Source organism: Nesoenas mayeri (assembly GCF_963082525.1).
Source record: "Nesoenas mayeri genome assembly, chromosome: 3".
Classification (NCBI taxonomy): Eukaryota; Metazoa; Chordata; class Aves; order Columbiformes; family Columbidae; genus Nesoenas; species Nesoenas mayeri.
Genome location: NC_137544.1, coordinates 120,431,280 through 120,452,713, shown reverse-complemented (window position 1 = coordinate 120,452,713; position 21,434 = coordinate 120,431,280). Strand labels below are relative to the sequence as shown.

General features: G+C 38.9%; 1 protein-coding gene across 3 annotated transcripts in view; it reads left to right on the top strand.

The window, feature by feature from the left end:
• The window catches only part of EML6 (EMAP like 6), a gene marked incomplete at both ends in the record, with an annotated part of 80,574 nt that overhangs the window by 3,345 nt on the left and 55,795 nt on the right, over positions 1-21,434 (top strand). For all 3 annotated transcript variants that reach the window (XM_080341863.1, XM_080341862.1, XM_080341861.1), the window contains one exon: positions 20,780-20,939. In XM_080341863.1, the coding sequence (XP_080197989.1) occupies positions 20,780-20,939 (160 nt within the window). The remainder of the gene's footprint in view (positions 1-20,779; positions 20,940-21,434) is intronic.

Genomic DNA, 21,434 nt, shown 5'->3' with positions numbered 1-21,434 from the left:
AAGTTTACTTCACAGTCGAAGGGGACGAAATACACCTTGTTCTTCTCCCTCCCTCCCTCCCTCTGTTTCAAAAACTGAAGGCTTTGATTGCTCAGTACAGCCCAGCAATGGAGGGATGGGGAAGGTCAGAATGCGCCTCCTTTCTCTGAGCTGTCAGCCCTACGGTTTACCCAAAGGTCTGTGTCACAGGCCACAAAGCAATCATAAAATGTCTTGCATGGTAGCTCTAAGTTTGATCTTGAAATGTCATCTAGCTGAAGCATCATTACATTTTAGTGCAGAAGGTGTTGTGTGGACCTATTACACATGTAACTTGTATGCTTTGAATTCGGTCATTTGTGCTTTGCAGGATTAGGTTTCAGAAGCTGTAATATTGACACATGGGAGTTGTTTTCCTTATTGTGTAATTGAAAAGTGGACTTTTGCAGCAGCTCATTGTAATAACTGTTAGTTAATGTATTAATGAGAATCTTGCAATTCAAGCAGCTTCCCTGCCTTAAACAAAACATACAAGTGTAGGATTTATGTTTAGTATAACCACTTGCAACACTGGATCATTAGTTTTGACAGTAATTGAACACTTTCAAAGGAACAGAAGTTTTTCTTTTATATTGTGCATTACTCATATAACAACAAGCAATTAGATCACTCCTTTTATTTTTTTTCTCTGGAGTGTTGAATGGAGGCTGTTCTTTCCTATAAATTTTCTGGAATTTATGCATGTGAAAGCCAAAAATGCTCGCCACAGAGAACAGCAAATATAAAAATATAACCAGTTGAGATACTTCTCATTATAATTTAAAATCCAATTTATTTTATTTATTTTTACGTAATTCCTTGTAAACAGACCTTCCTGACCTTGAGAAGTTTTTCCAATGGTGTGGGAATAAAGTTATGTCTTCCTGTTCTTGTATTCCCAAGAATTTCTGCAATATTGAACAGTTTTCCTGAATATGTCAAAACTTACGGAGATAACACCTTTGACAGCATATTGAAGACTTCACCTGCACTTTTTATATACCGCAGTTTCCTGTGCGATCTGAAATGTTGTAGTCTTGTGCATTTACAAAAGCACATTTTTCATCCCAGTTGCATGGTCCCTCTGCAGTGTTTGCTGTCCCGGCGCAGTACCTGGAAAGCCAGCCCGTAATCTATGGGTACCAAAGCATGTCGTTTATGTAAGGCTGCTTAAAATGTAATAGCAATGTCAGATTTATCAGAATATTGCTGTAAGTATGCTAGTGTGTGTGTGTTCCACTGTGCTGACAGATTGCGATTAAAAAGGCAGATGTGCCAGTGGTGATGAGATTTCCTGTGCTACGAGAGTGACTGGAGGCCTGCTCTGTTCTTTAGAGTGATCATTTCAGGAGACAGGATGCGTATTGGAACATGACTGCACGTTTTCTAGTTGTTCTGCAGCTGGGAAAAAAGAAATATGATGCTTGAAGCAATGTCATATGTTGTTGACTGTAGTGAACGTGATTTTGGAATAATTAAATTGTGGAGGTACGCAAATCAAACTGCCAGAGTTAAAATACCTGAATTGTACTTTAATATTTTAAATTATTTATTATAATAAAATTCCTGTTTGTAGAATGATGCTTATTCAAAGGGATCTAAAATGTATGTTTAGTTGCCACCGTTTGGACGGTAAGTGACAGCACTTGTTTGCTATAGAATGATGCTGAAGTTACTGTGGTTGTTTCTTCCTATAAGCACATGGGTGACTGTCCTGTCTGTGGCTTGTGCTAAGCCGTGACTTTAGTCCCAGAAGATGCATGTGCAGGGCTGCTGAAATGTGGTGACCTAAGAGATAGCAAAGTAGCGATGAAGCCATCCCGGATTGCCAACAACAGAAATTCCAGATCTGCTTCTAATGCAAATGCTGTGCGAGTTCCTACGCAAAGCCATTAAAATTTGAAAGACCTTGGAACAGGTGGGGTGAAGCAGAGTCTGAATTCCAGGTACACTAACAGGCTTTGGGAGCTGTTTTGAGACAGTAGGTTGTTAAAGGAGTTTCATATGAAAGAAATTAATCCCACATAAAAAATTCCTCTAATGAGCTTATTGCTTGTTTAGCTTTCAATTTCAAAAAAAAACAGGGAAAATGCCATTTATTTAATGAAGTTCTGGTGGCCACTCTTTTTGCTTAGCATGATTGCTGGGAGAAACAGAAGGGAATTGTGTACTGAAGTTTCACAAGTATTTATTGTGGTGGAAGGGTTGCTTATCCAAAACCTTGCTCAGAGCGTTCCTTGATATTTTAAAGATTAAGTTTCTTGGATGTTGGGTCAGGATGTGAAATTTTTTGCTCTTTGAGACTTGAAAAGATTTTTGGTTGTTTAATGTTGTTAAATAGTGGTGTTAAATGAATGTCACTATGCTTTTTTTATTAATTATATGCTTTTTCTTTAATGCATGGCACTTTCTCTGTTACAGTTCCCACGCTGCCTCATTTAATGAATTGTTTTCTATACCACATGTTATGCTATTCAGAATTTAATTAAAATGGGGGGTGGGATAGGACTTCTTTTTAGTATGGGACTCTTACCTATAGAATTTTGTATATAAATTACATCAGAGATCTCAAATATAAACAAATATTTCAATTTAATTTCAAATGAAAATCTGGCATTTCATATTGTGACGGGAAATTTTAACAAAGAATTTTGATCGAGAGAGCTAATTCCCTTTATTTCGCTTGTATTTAGTGGAGAGAGAAGAGCTTTCTCAGCTTAAGAAATGAGTCATGGTGTTGCCTGAGTAGGCTGATGTTCTTTGGGAGCAAATGGGGAGAAACAAAAAGCAGCATGTCTGGTGTATTTTGTGAGACGTCACCACTACCTAAGGGACCCTGGGATAAATGGAAAATGGGCTAGGAGCATGGAAGAGGCTAGTTAACCTTGTTAAGTGGCTAGGCCGGTAATGAAGTGGCTATCAAGCAGTTTGTATCCATATCCTGTGCATCAACGTGTAAAACTTTACCTTGGGATATCGTTAAACTTGCATAATAGCCAAGAAACAGAAACTGACAGCCTACTGTGTTCATAAAAAGTTGTGAGGAGTAAGGTGAAGAACAACCAGGTGATTTTAGACTGAGGCTTATGTGTCAGCCAGATTTAGTTTCTGCGTTTTGGTACCTCTGAATTGCACACCGATCCCATGGCGTTTTCTGAATTGAACGATATTGACCCCTTGTTTTATTGTCTACTCCATAGATGTAGGCAAGGATTCTAGAATAACAAATCTTCAGAAGCACATGTGGCAAAAGCCTACAGTCCTCAACTCTTGCACCAAACTGGTTACGTCAGTGTATACTTCAACAATTTTTGTTGCAGTATAGATTAATGGAGAAATTATAAATAATAACGTGTGGTACAGAAAATGTATGGCTTGCATTGACAACAAATGCCAGGAACAGGATAGGTTTTTGGAGAGCTTGTCCATTGTACTTTTTAGCTAAAGTTTCTACTGAAGAGTTAGGTACGATACGTTTTTTTGTGATAGGTATCTAGTGGATGCACTTTTGCTCTCAAAATTATTTCATGCAGAGAGGACATTTTGCTCAGGAAACCTATAAGAGAATAGGAGAGCAAGTAGGTATGTGAACTATATACAAGGACAAATTAAATCTTCCTTAGAAGCTTATATTTTTTAAAGCTCTGAAACTAATCAATATCTTACATCAGTAAAGCAGGGTCCTGTTTCTTTATGTCCTGCACACAATTAAGTCCATTGCTATTTCACACTCCTGGCTGGTTGCCATCATATGGTTAAATCGGCAAGTCTGCTAAACCAAACTGATTGCAGTTGATTAGCTTATCTTATTGAAGCGGCATTCCCCAATCTTAAATCAGGTTTGTGCTCAAATATTCTGTTCACTTTTAGCCTCCAAGTATCGTATGAGCTATTAGCAAAACCCACTTTCTCTGTGTAAGGGGGGAGCACAATGCTTTTCTACAGAGGCATTAGTAAATAGAGTAGGTGGTATAAAAAGGAAGATCTATTTTGTGCTCCAGATGAAGCTGACAGTTGTGCTATGAAGCCTGCTGTCTTTCCCACTGTGATGCAGAAGGCAAAAAACCCTATAGCGTCCATGATGCCATAAGCTAGAGAGAAAACATGATTAGTAAATGACAAGCAGTAAACCAGATTATAACTGCCTGAACGACAGGCTGCCAGGCAGTTACATAATGGCATGAAACTTCAGTCTCCAGCACAATACTGAGCCGAAAATACAGCAAAACGGGCTCCGATGAGACCTGATCTCTGGGATTTCGCAGAAAGCACAACTACGGGTTCAGAATCTCTGCTTGCAAAGTTTGCTAAGAAATCAAGAGGAAAAGAGAAATAATAATAGGCAAGAGAATGAGCTATCGTGCTTACATAAAAAGCCATAATTCTACGTTTGTTTATATAACTCCTGGTATTAGTCTCACCAAAAAGAAGTTGAAAAGGCATTCTTTGGATAACTGTAATCTCTCTTAAGTACGGCATTTCATGGATTTTGGTAGAGTAATAACTTCACAACACCCACTCTTTCGTATTTGTGGCTGTGACTGGCTGCACATTGAATAAAATAGGTAAAATTAGTAACTGTTTGGATAATTAAGAACTGTATATCACGTAAAGAGATACGTGTGTTTTGAGTAATAGGAAGGCCCTATATTATGAGGGTGCCCAGTGCAGCCAGTTCTGCTGAAGAGAAAATAAGCTGAAGTGGTTTGTGAATATCCTTTCAAAATATATGATCAATCGTTCACCACAACACGCAGGTTAAGGAACAGTTTCAGTGACACTCTGGTTCCTCAGCAATTTGATACTGAAAATTTTATCTACTGTTGCTTATGTAAAATATTAGTTTAATTACATGACATTACTGTTTATTTGAAACTTACTGTATTTACATTTTATAACAATTGATTGTTAAGCAACCATAAATCATTCTTGTCGGCATTGCCTAACTCAAGATAAGTTAACATGAAGTCAGATAGTGCACGTAGCCTGCGAGCTTTCAACGTTGTGGCAGGTGTTTACGTAGGTTTTTTTCTGTTATCTAGTTTAGGTGCTACTTGAGAAACTAAAGCCAAGAGCCCAAGTTAATTCAGTTGTCAAAGGCAAAGTGTTTCCAGGCAGGCAATTCAAACCTTTTCTAGGTTGGTTGCCTAAAATAGAGGTACTGAAAGATTTCCCTTCATACCTTTGTTTTCCAGCTCCCTGGTTTGTATCCAGTGCAGAAGTTACGTGATTCAAGGAACATGCTCAGTTTCCAAGCTCCATCTTCATTCTTTGCTATTTCTCTTTCTGTAGAGCTACCACAGACATAATTTACCTTTCAGCTGTCGTGATGTCTCTGTGGGCACCACCTTATGTGCTGACATATGAATTGCTCTGTTAACACAGATGGATCATTTAAAAAGTTTGAAAGTAAGTTAATGTTCACTGCCTAAAATTTCTAGAAAATACTTGGATTTCCAGGGAGAAAACTAAGATTACATCTTTAAGTCTAAAATACTAACATGATAAATCTAAAAAACCTTTATACTTTTCAAAATCTTTCCAATTTACTAGTGAAACTCTGCTGAAACTTTTAATACAAATTTCTGTGGTTCAGTGGACACTAGTTCTAACTTGCATGGTTTTGATATTGCTAATGAAGCTTTTCTCTTTTAAAATGTCAGCACAAGAGATCATTCAAATGAAACCATCAGTGATAAACATAATAACCATCGCAAGAGATGCTGGGAGTCGTGGTGGGTGCGCAGACTCCTGTTGGAAGGGTCTCTGCGTTCTAGAGCTCTTGGTGTGTTTGCTGGCAGTGGCGGCGCTGGCTCTGTCTGCATGGGAACTTGGAGCGCACGGCTTAGGCTGAGTTCAAAACAAGGGAGAAAGTCTTGAAGCTGTAGAAATCAGCATAGTAGGTTTGGGGCGAGAAAATGAGATTGACTTTCCGAAATCTGCTGAATACAGGAGTGTGACTAGTGATGTGAGGAAATCTTAGCTCTACATAGAAGATGGGCGACAGCTATTTATTTTTGTGAATGCCTATCTTCAGAATACTTTAAATCTGATTAGATAGTATTTTTCTCTGAGAGCTGGCATCATGTGAGATGCAATATGATTTTTCTGCAAGAGCTGAGTGCAGCATCTGTTTATCTGAGCAAGGAATATTTTGGCACTTGTGTCTACATGAGTATAATTTTACGATTCTGTCTCAGTTAGTTACTAGACCTGATGACGGATCATAAGCTAATTTAAATTAGGAATAACCACGATATTTTGTTTTTTCAATGGATTAAAACAAGTATGAATACACCGATGTTAAATTAGACAGTTATTTAGAATGCTCTGTTTCTTGCTGTATTAGACAGTTATTTGATGGAATTACTCTGAATGTGCTCTGTACACAATGTATTGCATTTCACATTTTCCCTGTGGTATCTGTTATTTTTCACTTTGAATCTATGGGACTCCCTACTGCCTAGAGGTAAACGTTCTTTTACCTTGTCATTTAGTTTGGTATGAATTACTTTATACATGATGACAGTTTAGTGCATTGCATGAAGTTTTTTCTGCCTTCTTCCCCCCCTACCAGATGTAACTATTTAATCAGCTTAACCCCCTCAAAACTGAGCATTTTCTGCAGTTGTCACAGGTTACACCAGTTGGGCTGTAGTTTCTGTGTACTGATCCACCTCAGTCTTTTCTCAGGATTGCGTTCTGGTTTTTAATATTTTTAAAAACACATTTAGACACACGCAAACATATATATATATATATTTGTTCAGCTGTTTCAGAAACCAGTAAAAACCCCCCGAGGTATTTAGTTCATAGAAAAAGTTGGCAGCATATTATAAGTTTTGAACATCATTTTGTTGTTAGACATTTAATCTTGGTTTTTCTTGATCAGAAACTTCACTTCTATTTTAAAGTATACTCCTCTTGATTTCATAAGAGTGTTTGTGGCCAGGCTGTGGGGAGATGGCTTCACTGGTGTCCATCAACGCCTCCGCAGCTGGGAGGCTGTGCCCCAGCCTGCCTCAAGGGCTCTCTCCTCTGCACTAACTCACACATGTGGGACATCTCCCTGTTCTCTCATTGTCTCTTTATTCTGTTTGGATTGCATCTTTTTTTTTTTCCTGTTCTATTTTCACTCTTCTATGTTAATCTAGTTATTTATGTTATAGTTCCAGTCAGTACAAGAAGATACTCCTTGGCTAAAACAATAATTTGTTATGAATCTGCATTGTTTCACCAAATCTGCAAGTTAGATGCTGACTTACACAGTTCAGAGTATTTATTTATCTAAAATGAGGTTCGATTGATTGATGCAATCGTTTCAGTCATTTTTCCAATTAAATAAAAAATATTATTGCCTAATGCTATGTAAAAGAACCTCACTTTTTAAGGTATATTCCAGTCGAGTTAGGAAGCTTATTTCCAACGTAAATTGCAAACATTTCTAGATATATCTATGACTTCATCATGAGCCAAAGTATATAATTTTACCATTTTAGTATCCAAATAATGAATATGGAATGATGCTTTGGCTTTCAATTTTTTTGGTTTCTGAGACGATTACAGATCTTTTTTTGCTTATTCCAGCTGCCTCATAATACAAAAATGAAAGCAAATTTATGCAAAATACATTGCACAAATTAACATATGTTAAAATTCTAGTTGTTTCTCAAGTAGGCTGATATTTTTGCAAGAAAGAGAAGAATGTGGATAATGTGTCACACATCAGTCAAATCTGTTAATCTTTTGCTTTCAAAAATATGAGTGTAATCAGAAAATATTGATGGCTGTATTTTTGGCTGAGCTGTGAGTGTATTAGTACAGCAGACTCCCATGTTCCTGGAGATAAGTTACACTAGCTGTCTAGGTACCACTAGCATGAGCCTCAAAAAGGGCAGACTTAGCCTGAGTTTTATGATTCCTTCTATGGCAGATCTGGGAATTCCTCCAATGCACTGTTACTTAAAATACAGCTGCTTCCCATTTTGTGTATTTGCCTATACTGAGAGCGCAACACGAGATATGAATCCCCAGATCAGCTCAGGAGCTGGTTTGTAACACAATTTTAAAAGCTGCACCCTGAGGATTCTGCATATATGGTGTACCCCATAGACCCTGCAGATGCAGCAAATCAAATTGGACAGATTTATTGCATTATAATCTTAAATTTCATTTTAATATGCACTTAAAACATTATGATTGTGTAAACAATTATTGGGAAAACAGTGTTTTAATTTATTTCACTTGTAGTGTGAGGATTTTTGCTGTCATATATTTCTGTTCTGAAGCTAATGAAGAATGAAATCCGCATATAGTTCTTCTAGTTTTGCGGCCAAAGCTTGGAGCATACTAAGACAGAGAGCGTTTTGTACAGCCTTTTCCTTGATGGAAGTTCACATTTCTGAATGCGGTGCCAAATAATACAGCTTCTTGAGAAGGTGCACCGGACACTCTCCCTCTGTTCTTTGTGATGTTCTGGTGAGGTATGTCTGTCCATGTGACACAAGAATGTACAGAGTTTGAACTGTCATTAGGTGGACAGCTCGAGCCCCTTTGACTCTCTTGTCTCTCATTGCTGTTGCTTTTAGCACTGCTCATTTCTGATGCCTCCCTTTGTGGGACACGCATTTGGGAGCAGCAGGAGCTCGGGGGCAGAGCAGAGACCAGGGATGTCTGATGCTCCTGCATCTTGGCTGGTACACACTACCCACAATATATACCATGGGCTTTCTTAGACACACACCATGTATTAGCTTGCATGTGCGTACTCTTTGTGTTGTATACATAGTATTATGCACATATATATAGTCTTAATATGCTTGCAAACAGTTATCACAAAGATTAAAGTAAGTCTGTTTATTCTTCCTAAATATAATTAAAATACCATATTGATATTAACTCCCAATTTTGGAATTATAATCTCAAGAATAAGATTTGATATCATAGAAGTCTTAAGAAGTGATTTGATTTTCTGGTCCTGAGGAAGTACAGTTTCTCATCTGAAAGCACTGCTTATGCCCACATCAGCCTGAAAAAATACATTTTTAGTGCTTATACAGCCCTTTGTGAGATTCCAAAATGCAAAAGCAAAGAAAGATTTGACTTTGGCTTGTGTAATTAGTATTAGCATTTACATGTGAAGCTGCTTCTTTCTTTTATGTGGTTAGACAGCGGGTTGATGGAATAATATAATTGTCTGTCTAATGGACTTCCTAACTCCTCAGGCGCTCTGCTTTTGTCTGGCCCATCACCCCAGGGTGAACTGATGGACTGAGTAACTAACAAAGCCAGTTACTTGGTTCTTTTGGGTTGCTTTTTTGTGAGGAAAACATGAAACATACTTATGTAACATGGCATTAGATGACTTAGACGAAATATTTGATATCACAGGAAAATAGTATGGGTTAAAAAGCGAAAAAAAGTGGAACAATTAACATTTTTTCAAGTGACTATACAAAGTTGATTTTAATATTAAGCATCAAAGAATTATTCTAACCAAAAAATGGTCAATGAACCAGGAAGGACATCATAAAAACTAAACCTTTTCCTGGTTATAATTTCTATATATGGTTAAGTCTAAAAATGACTAAAGTGATTTTCTGTCATTCACCAGATGTAGGTGGGAGAAATTGTTTAATTCATGTAGTTTGGGGTTTTACACCTCTGTAGTAAAACTCTTTTAGTGATTTCTGTAAAGATCAACTCAACAATATTTGCACGTATTGAGTGCAGGAAGATTTTAAAGGGCTTTCAGTGTGTTTGTCTAGCTCTTACAGTATTGTTAGTAGTTTTAGTAGGAAACGTAGGTGTCTCCTGCAGTCCTGGTGCCTGCATTTGGGCTGTTCAGAGCATTCCGCTTGCAGATCGGTATCTCATCTCCGTGGTGACTTTCTAAGCCGTGAGTTGGCCATATTTAGGTATATTTTCACAGGTGGAGCAAAATACGTGTCATCCTTCAGCTTGAGCAACCGAGTTTGGGAAACATTTCCAATAACTACAGGCAGTGCTACAAGCCAGAATTCCATTAAAAATGTGTCCTTTGATTACTTTTGATAAATAAGGGGTTTATTGCAGTGTAAGGCTTCAAAATGAGCATCCTTTTCCTAGGTATCTGAACACTTCCCTTTGGCAATGGCAAAGTGAACACTTTAACTATGAGATGTTTAGTTTAATGCCTGTGTCTAAAACTCTAGAGATTCCACCGGGAAAAACACCTGGACTGTAGAATGAATTGTGTGGTATCAAATTAATGTGAGCTTGAATTTTAGCTTCTTTATCATTATTATGATTAAAAGCAGCTCTGTCCTGGGGGGATTTTCTGTTGTCTCAGCACCAGTTAAGCACACGTTTTTCTCAGGTGGGTCATTCACCTCTGCTTCACCTGCTGAACTTGAACAAAACACAAGTCAGAAGCTGCAAATAGCAAGAGGCAATTAAATTACCCACACCTGGCCTCACCAGGTTTGCCAATGGGTAACAAATGTGAACCAGCTGGAGTTGGGAGGGGAGAACAGCTGTGCGTTAGATGCAGAATTCAGTTCTTCAACTGAACTCATGGAGGCTGCTCAGGAGACATGGTAAGCATTTGTTATGCTTATTTATGCTTAAGAAATATAAATTTTAAAATATTTTGCAGTTTTATTTGATTTTAAATATTTTTTTCATGAAAAGGTACATGTTTCCCTACCCAGTGTTCAAATTTAGCACAGTGAAGTTGTAGTTAAAAGCAACGTTTCAAATGAGCAGCAGCTGTAATCTGCTGAGTGGCAATGACCGGCAAAGCCTGGGACAGAAAGAAGACTAAAAGGCGAGCAGTGGAAAATTCTGATCAGTATTATTTTCTAAGTGCGTTTCTTTGATGTTTTACTGCTTACCCTTCTGGATTTTATGTGCAGGGTATTGGTGTGTTGTCAGTGAATCAATTTGTTGGGTTTACCATGATGCTGCACAACTTTATCACCAGAAGTGCAGCAGAGTATGGTGAAACCAAGGCTTGCTTTTTAATCCTTAATTATTTCTGGTTTGCTTTTAAAAAACAATGATACTTAGCTGCTTGTTGTTTAACAACAGGCTATAGATGGGCAACATGCCTTTTAGTATGTGGCAGCTGGGAAATGAGAGAAATTCTGTTACGAAGTTTTGCATGTAAGTGTAAAAAGACACTTGATACTTAAAATCTTGAGGTTGTGTCAGGCAATGTAAAGCGAGCTAACAACTGTTGTATTTGTTTTCATAACTGCGCTTCTTGAAAAATCAAATTGTTTCATGCTTTATAGTATAGGAACTTTTGAGGTTTTAATTGCTAGAAAAAAAGGAAAATAGATTTATAATATGTGTTTGTCAGAAACACTCATTGAATTTTTAGGAATTCTGTTTGCATTTCTGTTCTACACAATTAGGTGGTGAAACACCATTTCAATAGCCTGGCAAGAGCGCTCACAGAACTGATATTCATGACCTTGCCACTGATCCACTCTAGCTACAGCATTATAGACCCATTTTAATGTTAAGTATGGTTTCTAAGTGCCAATGTTTTCTGCTCCAGTGTAAGATTTCTGTACAATCATACAAGAATTGCTTTTCTGTTTCTGCTGGTTTTTAACCTCTCAAACACAAAGATGGGTTCTCCGAGAAGCAAAGGGAAACCCGAGCTTTCCACCGACTGCTACAAAATGGTGTGAACAACTCTGTCCTTTGCAGTTCTTACGCAGCATGGTGTCTTGTTTTAGGTGAAGTAGAATTATGACTCAGAATTACAACAGAGCGTAGCTGATCTCAGGCACTCACCCATGCTGACCTGGAAGCTGGACTACATTTTATTGCTGCCTAGTAAAAGTCCTAAAACATGGTTCCTGTGTATGGGGCAAGATTCTGCCCCTCTTTATTCTCAGAAGCTTGTGCAGGTGGAGCTGGCCACACAACAGGGGCTGTTGTAATGCACAAAGTACACAAGTAAACTTAAATCTAATCCCTTCTCCACCACAGGGAAATTCTTTTATCCCCCTCAGGGTGAGCTGATGGTCATCCGATGTACAATGCCGTGTATTTGAAAATAATGGGATTGCCAGTCTTGGCTTCGCATTTCTGTGAGATAATGAGAAATGTCAGCTGGCAGCGTTCAGAGGAGAAAAAAGCGTTCTTAGTAGCGCTGAAAACTCCCCATAGTCTAGGGCATCTGAAAATGAATGCTCTTCTCCAGCCACATTTAGCATTTCTGTAGACATCTGTAGACTTCTGCATAAGAAGAGTCATCGTCTGCTTCTGACTGATCAAATGCAGCTCGGCATGTATTCCTTTGATATATTATTGAATGAAGCTCTTATTCTTCCCGACTTCTTTCCGTTAAAGTGCTTAAACTCAAAACGTTGCATGACGGGATTACCACGAGAAGAATGGCTGAGCAGGATGCAGCACTAACACCGTGCCTTCATCGCGCTGTGAGAACAAACAGTTTTCCTAGGCTTGAAATGCTGATTTCTGCTAATCAGTTGAAGGCAAACCTCTGCAAACAATATTATTATCCCAGTGTGAATTTTTTAAGAAGAACTGATGAGTGTTGTTGGATTGTACAACTTGTTGTGTATGTTGGGATTTTCCACAGGGTGAGATGAAACCTCTTAAACTAAAAATTAAAGTGGGAGTGATCCAGAAAAGTTATGACACTGGTTGGGCTTTTTCCCCTTCTTCTCTATAAGATTTCCTATTTCTTCTTGACTGTTCTTCTCTGGGCTTTTTGGTTATTTTTATCACATCTTCCGTATTTTATTCATTTTGTAGGTCCCTCGTGATTCCTCTTTTTTAGCTGGATGTATTGTCTGTCCAGTTTCCAAGGCTTTCCTCCCATTTCGTCTCTTTCTTGGGTGCTTCTGCAAATGTTTTGACTTGTGCCATGTCTTGACTGATGTGCACAGTTATAGCTATATTTGCCGATGACTATTGGCTATACAAAAAGTAGAGTAGATCCAGGAAATCCCAAAGCAGTTAATTACTGCATCAGCCTCGGGAAAGAATACTTTCAGCTGCGCTGTCAAGCATAGGACCCATCTGCAGCAACAGTCGTACAACTTGATTGACGTCATTGTGCTGCGGGCAACTAATTAGTGCACAGATATTTGCTGTTCAATGCGACCACCAGTTCTAGAGCTGTTGGCTTAATCTTTGCCTGAATTATGATTGCGTCTGTGCATTTGGGAGAAAAGGCACAGCTACACTCAGTCCATTTTTAGTTGTTTCAGCCCTAGAGTGTGATGAAATCAGCAAAGTAAACGGTTTGATTACAAGCAGCAATGCACAGTTGGTGTCATCTGTTCTGACTGCACTTTGATATTTCAACAGTCAGACAGAAATAGGGTGAACACAGGAAATAAAGGATGCTACAATATGCTACAGTGGCCATGATTTCTTAACTTGTGGGTTTTATCTGATGTGTAAGTTGTATTTTTCATCACAGTGTTCGGACTGACCACAAAATTGTTTACAACAGACAAACATGGAGGTTTGGCTAGTTTCTGGTGAGCAATACTAAATTTACAGCAGGCTACAATTAGTTTTCCATGGACTGAAAAATCATTGAGCTAACTTGATAGCATTTACATTGCTGGTTTTATCTCCACACTATAAACAGAGTATCTACTTGATGTGTTACTATTCATTTCATTTCAAGACATTTTACATTGTCCATTTCCCTATTATAGAATAGAGCAATGTGCAAACATCAAGCTGAAGTAAATACAGCTCTTTGCTGACCCTCTGTACTACATTTTTCTTTACAACTGATTGATTCAGCTGCGTCTTACTGATTGTGTCAAATCCCAGTGACATGCAGCAGGACGTTGTCGAGAACTTCAGGTATCTGAAAAGCCTATATTCCCCCTCCTTTCTAATGTATAGCTTTGGTAGCTTCTTGCTCTGTTTCTACCAAAAAAAACCCCAAACACTTAAGTTTTATTTCAGACCAGAAAACGTCCTTTGGCTGTTTTGGCTAAACCCCACTCATCAACACTTTTCCAGCTTATTTTTGTTCAGCAGCATCTCTGTGCTTCTCTCAGCACGGGCCAAGACCTTCTCTTTCCAGTATACCTCTAGGTCTTTCTTGAAAAAACACTCATACCATGCTACATGTGAAAAATTCGCAAACTCTTCATAGTCGTGTCATTTCGGGGCTTATTTTCAGATATTGCAGCACGCTGCCGTCATCATTGCGAGTGCCAATATAATTAGACTCAGATGGAATGTCTGTGTATACATGTGAAAGCTGAAGGGGAAAACTGGTATATGGTAGTTTAATTTCAGAATTGCACAACAGGGGCTGTTTGGTGTAGTGCAGCTAATAAGAAACACTGTATTTTTCCCTGATCACTTGTTGCTCAAAAAAAACCAATTTATGAGACATCAAGAGTTGCTTATACTTACCTTTCCATTTCATTACATGGGCTTTGGAGAAAATCTCCTAGGACTTTTCACTGGCAGAAGCTCGGAGTTGCAAAATATCCATGAGATAAATACGAAATAAATATATGTGAGGAAAAAGGCATCATTAGAGAACTGTGTGAGCTTTGTGCTGCTGCAGCCATGTGTGACGAGGAGCCGCGGTGCTGTCGGACTGTGCTGCAGTGCCATTCCTTCAGTGTACACATGCATACCAGTGTAAATCAGCGCTGGCCTTCATCCAAATGCAGAACACTTTTGCTCAGAACCTTACATTTTAAGAGGTTTTTTCCTCTTGCTTCTTTTCCTGTCTGTTATTGGGGAAATTGTAATCAATTGATCAAAAGCAATTCAGTCTTTAAGCCTGGCCTGACACTGTGACCCCTCTGTAGTTCCACAGCGAAGCACAGATTCCACGCTCGGCTGGATTGCTTGCACAGCCTCGCGGGCCTCATCTGTCAAGACGTCTAATGAGTGCTGAGCAGCTGAAGAAGCTTTATTGAAATGAGGTAGAAGAACTCCATAGGCTTGAATAGCAAACACTGGCACAAAGAGCAGGTCAGCAGGAATTTCCCAGAGACAAAGAGTAATTTTAGAGGGGCAGGAATGGTTATAACTTTGCATGCTTCTGCCACCATTATACCCATCCCACAAGATCTGGAAAGTCGTCAGAAATAAAATCCTTGTCAAAATGCCCCTTGCTTTCCCAGGGCACCTCAAGTATGCTTTAGCATAACAACACCTATTAATGTGTGTGCTTCAAAGACCTTTATCAAGCCCAGCCGAGCTGTGCATCCGCTTCATGAATGATTAAGCTTAGGGTGGGTTTGTGGGCAGGACCAGTTGTGAGTGCCAAGCCTAACGGGGTGATTTTCAGTTGCAGCCTGCAGTGACTTCATTCGGAGCTGTAGGTGTTCGCTTCCTCCGACGAGCAGATGGAAGCTGTCTGGGTGGGCCACCGCATCCAGCAACTTGTGCTAGGGAGGAAGGCAGGGCAGGATGATGCTGAAATGCTTGAAGCTCTAGCTGTGTCACTCTTCTTCCTACACATGGAGTATGGAAGGGGAAAACAAGAAGCAGGATAGTTAGTAAGAGCTTAGACCTAAAAAATGCTTAATTTCCCAGATGACTTAAAAATATATTTCTGTACTCATGCTGTTCTGTGTTATATATTGCCACATAAAAATCAAGCCAGTAAATTAAAATTTTGACAGTGCCCTTACTCAGTAGTGTTTCCATAAACGTTTTTATTATATTTTTGAGGACAAATATATTCTGTACTTGAGTTGTTTGCAACAAGTGGTTGGCAATATTTTGTATATTTAAAAGTATTATCACAGCTATACGTTCACATGTGTAAAAAGTAATTCAATTATATGAGCGTGTACTTTAGTTGTATTACACATGCATATATATGCACACACACAGAGTCCGCGATCACAGATCCCCCTTTCCTTCCTGTGTTTCCCTTGCTCCTGCTGATCTTTATTCCATTGCTCCTTTTAATTATGCTTGGTTATATTTTGTGTTGCATTCAGAAACAGGGATCAGGCTGCATCTTGCGTTAATTTTGCTGCTAATATTGCTCTGCTGCAATGAGTTACAATCTTCCCTTTTGACTCCGCAACTCGATTTGTTCAGTGAAATGAGGAATTCCTGCAGGAGCGTTTGCGTTCAGTGCGGTGCAGCAGCTCCGTCCTCAGCCCTGGGTGAGCAGCCAGACCCGCTGGGGACCTCCTGGTGCTGAGCAGGATCTGCACAGTGTCACTTCTCCCAGCTCTCTGAATGAGCAGCGCAGAGCAGAAGGAGGCAACCAAGAGGAAAATACCTACTGGCACGTCATGGCATATTTCAGGGCAGGCTTGCAGCTTCTTGAAGTATTTTTCCTTCCGAGATATTTTCTGCTACAGAGAAAAAGTATTAAGAAAAAACGCGGTTGTGTTATTTATCTGTCTGTCATTCAAGCGCAGCACAGTCAGTGCCTTGAGTACTTTGCAACAAGTTTGACCTAAATCCTAAGAAAAGACCCACTATGTTCTGCTAAGCTGTATGTTTTGTGGCAGGTTTTGAGCAAGAAAGCACCAATTCTATTTATTTTTGAAGAGAATTAATCGTAGTCAAACAGTATCTGTATTGCTATGGAATTTGATTTTAAATTCACCTCGCATTCCTCCCAAATCTTCATTATCATTATATAGCATTGTGTTATAGAAAACTGCATAATTCTGTAGAGGTTCATCTAAACATGGAAGTTATTCCAAATTTAAACCAGTATGAATTCAAAGTAGAGAATAATTTATCTGTGTCTAACTATCTAGAGTTATTTTAGAATAGCACTGAATTTGCAGACTGCTTTAAGGCGCAGAGCAGCCCAGCACTGAGAAGGAATCGCATTGTCAGGAGATGGATGCCAAGTCCATCTAACACAGCGAATTTCAATCACTACATTGACATCATGCAGAACTGGAGGTGTTTGCTTCCTCTTTCAAAAAACAGTTCTTGTTTGTCAGGTGGGACATTCTGGAAACTAGCTTTAGTTTGTATGAAAAGTGTATTTGCTTCATGCATGTTAATAAAAGGATAGCCAATCGGATGGATATAAAAATATTCAATTTAACAGGGCATTCTTAGTAGAAAACCTACCTTGAAAAATTCTGCCCTCAAAACAATAAAAGCAAATGTTGAGCCTTTGGCTGCTGCACTGAAGACGTGTTTTGACTACCTGATAAATAGGATAGTGCGGTGATACATTTAAAAGACCCAGAAGAGTGAGTTTTAAACTTCCATCTCTTGTCTGATACGCCATTTCAAGATCTCCGTGAACCTATCAATGCCGTATGCATGTATTAAAGAGAACAGAAGCTGCTTTCTTTTTGCAGCATCAGGGAACAATTATCTAATGCAAGTAAACTGCTGTGAGCCAAAATGCACTTTTACTTTGATTACTTTAGACTTTCTTGATGTGTTTCAGTATTTGGAATCATAGAAATGTCTAGTTTGGAAGGAGCCTCTGGCGATCATCCACTCCCACTTTCTCATGAGAGCACATCCTTAGATTATGTTATCTGGGGTCCTGTCAGGCCAAGTAAGTCTTGAATCATTTCCAATGAGGGGGATTCTACCACTTCTCTAAGCAACCTGTCCCAGTCTTTCATTCTTCTTATGGTGAAGATGTTTTTCTTGTATGCAGACAGAATTTCCCATGAAGCAACTCGTGTCTCTTGCCTTTTGTCCTCTCACCATGCGTCCTTGAGAACAGAGCACCTCCACCTCCTCTGCAACTGCCTGCAGGCCCCTGGGGGACCCTGAGCATCCTCTCCTTGGAACTCCCTTTCCTCAACTGTCATCAGTTCCCCCATCTCTTCTTTGTCCTTCCCAGTCTTCCATTCTTTCTAGCATCTCTAATTGTCTGGTTCCTTTACTATGTGCTTTATGAAGAAAAAGACTTTATCCACAGTTTGGGAACAATTTAAATACAGAAATTACAATTTAATATTAAATTGAATTGTACAATTCAGCTACTTGAAGTAGTTTGCATTCCATATCTAAACTTTTCTAATTAGTTCCATCTCAGTTTTAAACTTGAGATCGGTGTTGTATCTGCTACAGAAATAAACAAAATATAGACAAGAAACAAATACTTTTAGTCCCTTGAAATTCTAATGAGGTTATAAAAGAAAAAGAAAATCTTGGAGCAGGATATTATTGCAACAGAAAATGCGGAGGTAGTAAGAGTTTACCATCTGGCAAGGCCCCCAGACCAGATGGATCCTCTAATGACTTTTATAAAGCATTTCATCAGACCCTGCTGCAATACAACCGGCATCTTTAATTATCCTAAATGAACAGGGTTCCAGCCTTGGATGCTAGATTCAGAATTGTTGATCTTGGAAGGGAAGGAAAAGGACACGTTCTCTGAAATCTCCTCTTCCTAATAGACCTTTTTATTAATAAGGTGTAATGTTAAGAAATTACCTAAAGTATATTGGTTCATCTGAAATGGACAGTTTGATTAAACAAAGTGCCTATTGAGGCACTTTAATAAAGACATTTTTTGCAAACACATCAGAGTGCTTTTGGAGTTGGCAGTTAGCTTTTGCACACACGCAAGCTTTGGGCTGCCCGGAAGAGCCGAGTGCCAGGAATCCCCTTCTCTCTTGAGAGATGAGCGGTCCCTGCTCACCTGTCCTCAGCAATAGTAACACCTTTGCTGGTGTAATCTGATTATCACAGTATTCCAGTATTTCCCAGTGATGTGGTAGTGATGTGATATCGTTGGAAGTGCTTTAGATACAGGATAGGGTGTTTTGTTAGAAAGGTTGAAGAAATGCACCTAATGGTTCAAAACACAAGCAATGAATTGTTTACTCGTTTTGAAAGGCACAGAACCTGTGCCAGCAGGAAATCTGAAGACAGAAGTGACCCATACTGCAGGTGTATTGTGTAGTTGTGCATACCTTTTTATATTTTAATTCACAACAAACATGTGAATCGTATGTCCAGGTATCAAACAATCACCAAGACGTCTTGCTGAAGTTGGTCTCGATTTCCTTACTCTGTAACCCGCTGTTCTGTCTGCCAAAAATAAACACTTGGTTATCTAACAGCCAGACTGAACGTAGGCAGTCCTAGTGCATTGGAAAGGCTCTTAGCGGGAGATGCATGTCCTTAGCAGTTCTGAAAAATCAGACTGCTTGTTTAGGTGCCAAAAATTGATATTACCTCCTAATTTTAGTTTCCCCACTAGTTGACTTCGTGCGTCAAAAGGGGTAAAACAAATATCAGATACGTTCAGTACAGACATATTTATTTGGTAGGAAATATGTTCTTGTTCTTAACCTTATATTCAGGAATGGAAATACAAAATGTAAAATAGGAAGTTCTAGTATGTGAAAACCAAACTGTACGATACAGTGGTAGATGTAATTAAGCTGCAGTTCTGTTCTAGCAGTGATATAGATTAGCCCAATTTATCTTTTCCATCTGTTTTTCCTTATAATTCAGGAAAAGTATTCTAACTTAATTATCGGTGTCACAGCTTAAGTCTGGAGGAGTCGTCCCTGATTCCCCCTAGAGGTTTAGAGTTGAGCTGAACTAGTTGACACCCAGTATAATGTAGAATCCAGGTCTGTGGAGGAAAGGAGGAATGAGCAAGTGCAGGAGCAGGTGAAACAGTTTTACTGGGCATTGTGCTTAAATTGTTCTTTTTGCATGAATTGTTCTTTAATGTCAAAAAAACGGAATATGTAAGTTTTTTAAGCTTCCTGAAGTTTTTTCATGAATTCTTCTTAAAAAATAGTGTTATCTTCTCCTGGGATAGAATAAGCTAAGCCATCTGTTCAGTGTCAATTTATCAAGAGCATATTTTTCCTTATTCCACCTGTAGCTCATGTACTCTGACATTGTTCAAATTTCCTGGATAGCCATGTAAAACTGTCTTTAGTATTCATAGTACCTTGTGGAGGGGTTTTTATTATTAACATCCCCAAGCTAGATATTCAAACAAGATCTTTTGGGTTGAGTCCAAGAGAATACCTCAAGGGGGCAGGAGTAGCTTGGCATGAGAATGCAGAAAAAAGAGTTGGGCACAGAAATGTTCTGAACGCTGGTGGAGTTGATCACTGAAAACCAGGAAACAGTTTTTGAAATATTGGCACCTTTCTTGGATTTAAGTAGCAGAAATAGAACTGGATGTGTCAGGTTTTGTGCAAAGTACTATTTCTAATTGGCTGTTAGAGAAAATGAGGTAAACTAAGAAAGGTACAGTAAATTTTACCTCTCCTTAGGCAGCACTGACTACAAGTAGATCTTAAAATATACATATCATTGTTCTTCAAATGTAGGAGAAATGATGTATTCCTCTGTCTCTTCTGAGGTTACCATCTTGAAACATGTAAAGGTGAGAGGATTTCTTGTGTGTGCAAAATATCCAATATTCAGCCACTGGTCCATATTTCAGAATATTTGGTGTGTAAAAGAGGGTCGAATTGTAGAAAATCAACCACTGACTTTATAAAGCTATGAAAGACTAAGATGAAAGACAGCTTCACCATCAGGAGTATTCAGAAATGCTCTAGTTATGTTTTCCTTGAATTTTCTAGTTAAAATATTATTAGATGCTAAATTGTATTCTACTCTAACCGTGTCAGTCTCAGTTTAACATTGGTTTAAGACAGAAGTCAATGGGGTAGGCTGAGTTTTGAAGACAGTTGATATGATCATTCCCATAAATGAAAAAGGAGCTGAGAACTAATGTTGAGTTTAACTTTTTACATTTTATACTCTATTACTGATTCAAAAAGTGTGTTATAACTTGAACTGTGTCTCATTTCAGCCTTGCGGTTCACCCGGATAAAACTTTAGTAGCTACGGGGCAGGTTGGGAAGGACCCTTACATCTGCATCTGGGATTCCTACCGCGTGCAGACGGTGTCTGTTCTGAAGGACGCGCACACACACGGGGTTGCCTGCTTAGCTTTTGACTCGGACGGCCAGGTTTGTGCATCTTCTTTCTCTGTGCTTTGAATTTAGTTTGATTTCTGAATCTAGAAGATATCACAGAATCACAGAATGTCAGGCACACTGGAGTGTTTCATATGCTTAGGTATATGACAGTAATACTGACGCTTGTATTACAATTAATTTTTTAGTGCAAGGACTGCTAATACAGCTCTTTCAAAGATGTTTTTGAGACAAAAATCACAACCTACCATTCATGTCAAGTCGAGGCATTGGGTATTGGACAAATAGCCGTAAAAGAAATGAACCTCTGTGGCTCAGATGTAACAGCTTCAGCGCATCCTTGTCCCCTTGTTAAAGGGTCAGGTCCTGGCAGCGTCGTCCCAGTCCTGCAGCTTTTTTGGCAGAGGAACTCCAGTAATCTCAGTGCCAAGAGAGTCTGCTTGGCTGGGGCACACAGGTAATTTAATTGAATAGTGGGGTTAGGACACAGAATATGTGGCTTTGTACAACGGGATTAGATTACATGAT